Consider the following 8058-nt stretch of genomic DNA (forward strand, 5'->3'; position numbering starts at 1 on the left):
GGCAGCGCTCGGCTCCCACCGGCATCCTTGGTGTCACCGCCACCGGTGTCACCGCCGTCACCGTCGTCGTCGTTGTCCGGGGGTCTCCCGTCGTGCCCGGTGCCTCGCGTGCCCGGTGGCAGCATGGCACGCGTCTGGGTGCTGCTCGGCGGCGCGCTCCTGGTGCTGCTCCCAGGTGAGGGGCTTCACCGGGTGGGGACCAAGGTGCCGGGGTGCGGTGGTGGCCGGTACTGGGATGCGGTGGTGCCCAGTGGTGGTGGTACTGGGACGCGGTGGTGCCCGGTGTCCACGGTGCCAGGGGACAATGGTAGCCGGTGCTCACAGTGCCGGGACGTGGTGGTAGCCGGTGGTGGTGGTGGTACTGGGACGCGGTGGTGCCTGGTGGTGGTGATACTGGGATGTGGTGGTGCCTGGTGGTGTTACTGGGACGTGGTGGTGCCTGGTGGTGTTACTGGGACGTGGTGGTGCCCAGTGCCCGCGGTGCCAGGGCTCGGTGGTGCCCGGTGCTGATGGTGCTGGGACAGGGTGGTGGCCGGTGCTGGTGTTACTGGGACAGGGTGGTGCCCGGTACTGGTGGTTCTGGGGTGCGGTGGTGCCCTGTGCTGGTGTTACTGGGACGTGCTGGTGCCCGGTGCCGGTGGTGCTGGTGGTGGGAGGCTCATGGGGGGCTTGGGTGAGGCTGGTGTGGGGCTGGGGGGGTCTGAGGGGCGACTTGGGGGGCGCTGAGGGGGTCTCCAGGGTACGGGGGGGGGTCCCGGGGTGCTCAGGGGGGTCCCCAGGGTGCTGGGGGGGGTCCCGGGGTGCTCAGGGGGTGTCTCAAGGTGTTGGGGGGGTCCTGGGGGTGCTGAGGGGGGGTCCCGAGGGTCCGAGGGGGGGTCCTGGGGTGCTGGGGGGGGAACCTGGGGGTGCTGAGGGGGTCCCTGGGGGGGGTCCCAAGGTGCTGGGGGGTCCCTGGGGGCTTTGGGGGGGGGTCTCGGGATTTTGGGGAGGGGTCCCCGGGGCACTGAGGGGCTCCCTGGGGGGCTCGGGGGGGGGTCCCAGCCCCTCCCCCCCCGCGTTCTCGGGGGGCTTTGGGCACCGGGGCCTGGGGGGGCCGGGGGGGGGGCAGGGAGGGTCCCCGCCGCCGCCCTCATGGTCGCCGCCATGACTGAGGGCAGGGGGCGCGGTGGGCGTGGCGAGGGCGGCTCTGCCCAGTTCCGGCCCAATCACCTTGCGCGGCAACGCCCCTTGAGGCGTGTCCCGCGTTTCCTATTGGTCCGCGCCCCAACTGGCCACCGCGGCGGCGGCCAATGGCAGCGCGGCGGGGCGAGGCCTGGGGGCGGCCGCGGGGACCCCGGGACCTCCGGAGGGGCCGGGAGGGGCCCAAAGGGGACAGGAAACGGCCTAAAAGGGCCTAAAAAAGGGCTCAAATGAGCCTAAAAAGAGCCCAAAGGGGCCTAAAAAGGGCCCAGAGGGGCTTAAAAGGGCCCCAAGGGGCGGCCTCGTGCCCCAGCAGTCCCCAAGCAAAGTCCAAAGTCCCCAGAACTGTGTCCCAAGTGACGCTCGGGTCTCAAATCATGGGGTTTAGCCCCAAAATGGCCCCGGGGGTCCCAAAGTGAGGCTGTGGGGTCCTGAAATGAGTCTAGGGAGTCCCAAAGTGGGTCCATGGGGTTCCAAGATGGGTCTGAAGGGGTCCCAAAATGGGTCCAGGGTCCCAAAATGGGTCCAGAGGGTCCCAGTATGGGTCTGGGGGTTCCCAAAATGTGCCTGGGGATCTCAAAGTGGATCTGGGGGGTCCCAAAATGGGGTTGGGGGTTCCAAGATGGGTCTGGGGGGCTCCCAAAATGGGGCTGGAGAGTCCTAAAATGGGTCTTGGAGGTCCCAAATTGGGGCTGGGGGCTTCCATCATGGGGCTGGAGGGTCCCAAAATGAGTCTGGGGGGGTCCCAAAACGGGTCTGGGGGCCAGCACCGGTGCCACCGCTCAGTGCCCGGTGCCGCAGGGGCCGAGCCGTGCGGCCAGGGGCAGTTCCAGTGCGGGGACGGCGCCTGCATCTCCGCCAAGTGGGTGTGCGACGGCAGCGCCGAGTGCCGGGACGGCTCCGACGAGACCCCCGACACCTGCCGTGAGTGCCGGGGCCGTGCCGGGCCGTGCTGGGCTGTACTGGGCTGTGCTGGGCTGTGCTGGGCTGTGCTGGGCTGTACTGGGCTGTGCTGGGCCATCCCGTGCTATATTGTGCTATATTGTGCCATACTGTGCCGTGCTGTGCCATACCATGCTATTCCATGCCATGCCGTGCTGTGCCATACTGTGCCGTGCCGTGCTATCATTCCTCTCCTCTCCTCTTTCTCTTCTTCTTTCTCTTTTCTCATCCTTCTCTTCCTCTTTTTCTCTTCTCCTTCTCTTCTTTCCAACTTTTGTGGCCCTTCCCTTCCCTTCCCTTCCCTTCCCTTCCCTTCCCTTCCCTTCCCTTCCCTTCCCTTCCCTTCCCTTCCCTTCCCTTCCTTCCCTTCCCTTCCCTTCCCTTCCCTTCCTTCCCTTCCCTTCCCTTCCCTTCCCTTCCCGCCCTGCCCTCTCATATTTTCACTTTCAGCTCTTCAGGTACCTGCTCTAAAATCAACCTTCCTTTCTCTTCCTTTCTCTTCCTTTCTCTTCCTTTCTCTTCCTTTCTCTCCCTTTCTCTCCTCCTTCACCCCCTCCTCCTCCTTTTCCTCCTTCTCCTCCTCCTCATCTTTTCTTTCATCTTCTCTTTCTCTTCTCTTTTTCCCTCTCTTCTCCATATTCTCCTTCTGTCCCCTTCTCTCTTTTTTTCTCTCTCCTCTTCTCCCTTCTCATTTTCCCTCTCTCCCCTCTCCCTCCTGCTTCTCTCTCCCTTTTTCTCCTCTTCCTCTTCCATTTCTCTCCTCCCCACGCCGCGTTGTGCCCTGCTGGGCTCCCCCCTGCTCCCCTCTCCCTGCCCCATCCCTCCCCACCCGGTGCCCCCCACCCGGTGCCCCCCGCCCGGTGCCCCCCGCCCGGTGCCAGCCCCGTTGTCCCCCAGGCTCCGTTTCCTGCTCCCCGTCCGAATTCAGCTGCGGCGGCCGCTCGAGACGCTGCATCCCCGCGTCCTGGCGCTGCAACGGGCACGAGGACTGCGAGAACGGCTCCGACGAGCGGGACTGCCGTGAGTGCCGGGCTCCGGGGGGGCGGGCGAGAAACTCAGGGACCCCCCCCGCACCCCCCGATCCCCCGATACCGACACCGGGGTCCCTTTGGCAGCCCCCCGCTCCTGCTCCCCGGACCAGCTGCGCTGCGGCGACGGGGGCTGCGTGGCTCTGGCCTTCGCCTGCGACGGGGAACGGGACTGCGAGGACGGGGCGGACGAGGCCGGGTGCCCCCCGCCCGCCGCCTGCGACCCCCACGACTTCGCCTGCAACGACTCGAGCTGCGTCAGCGCCTTGTGGCGCTGCGACGGCGACGCCGACTGCCCCGACGGCTCCGACGAGTGGCCCACCCTCTGCGGCCCCCGGCCCCCCGCCGCCTCCTGCCCCCCGCTGCAGGTGCCCTGCGGCAGCGGCGAGTGCATCCACCGGCGCTGGCGCTGCGACGGCAGCCCCGACTGTCGGACGGCTCCGACGAGCACGGCTGCGGTAAGATGGCGGGGGGTGGGGTCAAACGGGGGTCAGGGGTGCTCGGCGAGGGCTCGCCGAGCACCCCTGACCCCCGTTTGCCCCCCCCCTTTTACAGCCCCTGTCACGACGTGCCGTCCCGACCAGTTCCAGTGCGGCGACGGGCGCTGCGTGCCGGGCGCGCGGCAGTGCGACGGGGAGCACGACTGCGCCGACGGCTCCGACGAGGACGGGTGCCACAACGGTGCATGGTGACCCTTGGGTGGGGGGGGACACAGGCACGTGGAGGGGGTGCTGACGACCCCCTGTCCTGTCCTGTGTCCCCCCCCCCCTCCCCAGTGACCGCCTGCGATGGCCCCCACCAGTTCAAGTGCCGCTCGGGCGAGTGCATCCCCCTGCAGCGCGTCTGCGACCAGAACCGCGACTGCCGGGACTGGTCGGATGAACCCATCAAGGAGTGCGGTGCGGATGGGGACCCCCCCGCCTTCCCCAAGACCCCCTCCCCGTTCCCCTTTTTTTTTTTTTTTTTTTTTAATTTATTTTTACCGATTTCCCCCATTTCCAGGCGTCAACGAGTGCCTGGACGGCGGGGCTGCTCCCACGTCTGCAGGGACCTGCGGCTGGGCTACGAGTGCCTCTGCCCCGACGGCTTCCTCCTGGGCCCCGACGGGAAGACCTGCGAAGGTGGGCGCCCCACGAGCCCCCCGCACCCCCCCCTGACCCCAAACTGGCCCCCCCTGACCCCTCGGGTCCCCCCGCAGACATCGACGAGTGCCAGGACCCGCAGACGTGCGGGCAGCGCTGCCACAACCTGCCGGCAGCTACAAGTGCGAGTGCGAGCAGGGTTACCGCATGGAGCCCGCCGGGCACGGCTGCCGAGCCCTGGGTGGGTGCACGGACCCCCCCCCGAGCCCCCCGAACTCCCCCCTTTGCACCCCGCTATCCCCCTCCCCCCCTTTCCCCCCGGTTTAACCGGTTTCCCCCAGTTCATCCCCGTTTATCCCCATTTCCCCCCCGTTTCCCTTCAGTTTCTCCCCGTTTCCCTCCAATTTATCCCCCCCCGTTTCCCCCCAAATCCCTCCCATTTTGCCCAATTTATCCCTATTTCCCCCCAGTTTATCCCCATTTGTCCCCATTTCCCTCAATTTATTCCCCCATTTCCCCCCTAAACCCCTGCATTTCCCCTCAAATCCCCCCATATCCCCCAAAACCTTCCCATAACCCTCCATTTCCCCCCAAATCTCCTCAAATTTCCCCCATATCCCCCCCAAATCCCTTCATATCCTCCCAAATCCCCCCAAATCTCCCCTATACCCCCCAAATCACCCCATATTCCCCAAATCCTACCCCATTCCCTCCATATCCCCCCAAATCCCCCCCATTCCCCCCCAGTTTATCCCCATTTCCCCCAGTTTCTCCCCTCATATCCCCCCCAAATCCCCTCCACCCCCCCCAAATACCCCCAAATCCCCCCCCAACCCCCCCCCATTCCCCCCCAGTTTATCCCCATTTCCCATAATTTCCCCCTCATACCCCCCCAAATCCCCCCATACCCCCCAAATCCCCCCCAGTTTATCCCCCAATTTCCCCCAATTTCCCTCCGATTACCCCCCCAAATCCCCCCCAAATCCCCCCATACCCCCCCATACCCCCCCCCCACACCCCCCCCGGGTGCCCCCGCTGACCCCGCTGCCCCCTGCAGCCCCCGGGGCCGCGCTGCTGTTCACGGCTCGCCACGAGGTTCGGCGCCTGGCCCTGGCCCGCGGCAACGCCACGCGGCTGCTGCGGGGCCTGAAGCACGCCGCCGCGCTGGACGTCGACGTCGCCGCCGGCACCGTGTACTGGGCCGACCTCTGGCACAGGGAGATCTACCGGTGAGGGGCACCCCGAAACCCCCCGGCACCCCACGAACCTCCCCGGGGCATCGAGAACCCTGCTGGGGTGCCGAAACCCCAGTGGGACCCCAAAAATCCCCCCAGGGAACACCAAAAACCCTGATGGGACCCCCAAAAACCCCACCAGGACCTCCAAAGCCCCTCTGGGACCCCAAAAATCCTCACCAGGACCCCAAAACCCTGCCAGGACCCCAAAACCCTGCCACAACCCCATACCTTCCTGGGGACACCCCAAACCCCTCAGACCCCCCAAACCCACCCCTGGGGTCCCCCAAAGCCCCCTGGGTACCCCAAACCCCCCAGAACCCCCCCAACCCCCCCCAAACCCACCCTTGGGTACCCCAAAACTCCCTATCCCTTTCCCCCAAACCCCCCAGAACCCCCAAACCCACCCCTGGGGACCCCAAAAGCCCCCAACCCCACCCCAAACCCACGCCTGGGGACCCCCAAAGCCCCCTGGCTACCCCAAAACTCCCCCAAACCCCTGCTAAACCCCCCCAAAGCCCCCCAAAACCCACCCCAAAACCCTCTAAGGACCCCAAATCCCCCCCAAAACCCCCCTAAGGACCCCAAATCCCCCCCAAATCCCCCCCAAACCCCCCCGAGGACCCCAAATCCCCCCAAAATCCCCCTAAGGACCCCAAATCCCCCCCAAATCCCTCCCAAACCCCCTCTCCAACCCTCCCCGTCCCGCAGGGCCCCGGCCGCCGGGCTGTCTGACGGCAGCGCCGCGGTGCCGCTGATCGGGGCCGGGCTGGGGGCGCCGTCGGGGCTGGCGCTGGACTGGGTGCACCACAACCTCTACTGGACGGACGCCCAGCGCGGGGCCGTGGCCGTGGCCGACGCCAGCGGCCGGCGCCGCAGGACCCTGCTCAAGGAGCCGGGGGCCAAGCCCCAGGGCATCGCCGTCGACCCCCTGCACGGGTACGGGGTGGGGGTGGGATTGGGATTGGGATGGGGATTGGGATTGGGGTTGGGGTTGGGGTTGGGGTTGGGGGTGGGATTGGGGTTGGGGATGGGATTGAAGTTGAGGTTGGGATGGGGTTGGGATTGGGGCTGGGGTTGGGGATGGGGTTGGGATTGGGGTTGGGGGTGGGATTGGGGGTGGGGATGGGATTGGGGTTGGGGGTGGGATTGGGATTGGGGGTGGGGGTGTGGGATTGGGGTTGGGGATGTGGGGTGTGGGATATGGGACTGGGGATGTGGGATTGGGGATTGGGATTGGGGATCGAGATTGGAATTGGGATTGGAGGTGTGGCGATTGGGATCTGGGGTTGGGATTGGGATTGGGGGTGGGGTTGGATTGGGGTTGGATTGGGGTTGGGGATTGGGGATTGGGGATGTGGAATTGGGGATATGGGGTTGTGGGGTGTGGGGATGGGGGGTGTGGGGTATGGGGATTGGGGATATTGGGATCTGGGGGAACATGGGAATACGGGGACACAGGGATCTGGAGGGACTCGGGGACATTGGGAGATGTGGGGGTCACGGGGGGGCACTGGGACAGAGGTCACCGAGCCATAGAGGTCGGAAGAGACCTCGGGGACACGGGGGGGCACCGGGGGCTGTGGGGCCGCGGCTCTGCTGGTCCCCGGGGGCAGGCAGTGACCGGGCCCGGCTCCGTCCCCAGTTACATGTACTGGACCGACTGGGGCAGCACGGCCAAGATCGCCAAGAGCGGCCTCAACGGCGCCGACCACTTCGCGCTGGTGACCGAGGGCATCGAGTGGCCCACGGGGATCGCGCTGGGTGAGCGCCCCCAGCCCCGGCCCTGTCCCTGTCCCCACGCGGGTCCCAGTCCCTGTCCCAGTCCCTGTCCCCATACGTGTCCTGGTTCCCTACTGGTCCCAGTGCCAGTCCCTCGCCCATCCCCATTCCGGTCCCCATCCCCACATGTCCCCATCCCTGTCCCCACGTGTCCGTGTCCCCATCCCCATCCCCATCCCCATCCCCGTGTGTCCCTGTCCCGATCCATCCCTGTCCCCATCCCCACATGTCCGTGTCCCCCTGTCCCTGCATGTCCCCATCCCCATCCATTGCCATCCCCACGTGTCCCCATTCCCATCCCAGTGTGTCCTTGTCCCCACGTGTCCCTGTCCCCATCCCTGTCCCCATCCGTCCCCATCCCCGTATGTCCCTGTCCCCGTCCCCGTCCCCCCCCATCCCCGCGGGTCCCGTTGTCGGTGCGGTGTCTGACTCCTGCCTCAGACCTCCCCTCCCAGCGCCTGTACTGGGTGGACTGGCGGCTCCACGCGCTCTCCAGCGTCCACGTGGACGGTGCCCAGCGCCGCACGGTGCTGGTGGACCCCAAGGCGCTCGCCCACCCCTTCGCCGTCGCCGTCTTCGAGGTGAGCCCGGCCCCGCGGTGGCCTCGTCCCGTCCCCCTCCCCAATTTACCCTGGCCCCCCCCCCCCGGCCCGTGCCAACGCCGTGCGCCCGCAGGACGCGGTGTTCTGGACCGACGTCCTCAGCCAGGCCATCTTCAGCGCCAACCGCCTGAGCGGCGCCGACGTGCACCGCGTGGCCCAGGGGCTCTTCGCGCCCGAGGACCTGGTGGTGCAGCACGCCCTCAGGCAG

At 67.0% G+C, this 8058-nt stretch overlaps 1 protein-coding gene across 1 annotated transcript in view; it reads left to right on the top strand.

Moving 5' to 3' along the window:
- The first annotated feature begins 8 nt into the window (after positions 1–8).
- Positions 9–8058, top strand: part of LDLR (low density lipoprotein receptor) — a 13368-nt gene continuing 5318 nt past the window's right edge. The window contains 16 exon segments of the mRNA XM_084304077.1: positions 9–175; positions 1981–2103; positions 3019–3141; positions 3237–3578; positions 3581–3607; positions 3705–3830; positions 3926–4048; positions 4152–4174; positions 4177–4270; positions 4348–4398; positions 4401–4472; positions 5289–5460; positions 6178–6405; positions 7112–7230; positions 7690–7829; positions 7924–8054. Coding sequence (XP_084160203.1) covers positions 124–175; positions 1981–2103; positions 3019–3141; positions 3237–3578; positions 3581–3607; positions 3705–3830; positions 3926–4048; positions 4152–4174; positions 4177–4270; positions 4348–4398; positions 4401–4472; positions 5289–5460; positions 6178–6405; positions 7112–7230; positions 7690–7829; positions 7924–8054 — 1946 coding nt within the window. The 5' untranslated portion in view covers positions 9–123.

Source organism: Netta rufina (genome assembly GCF_964035555.1).
Source record: "Netta rufina genome assembly, chromosome: 32".
Taxonomy (NCBI): domain Eukaryota; kingdom Metazoa; phylum Chordata; class Aves; order Anseriformes; family Anatidae; genus Netta; species Netta rufina.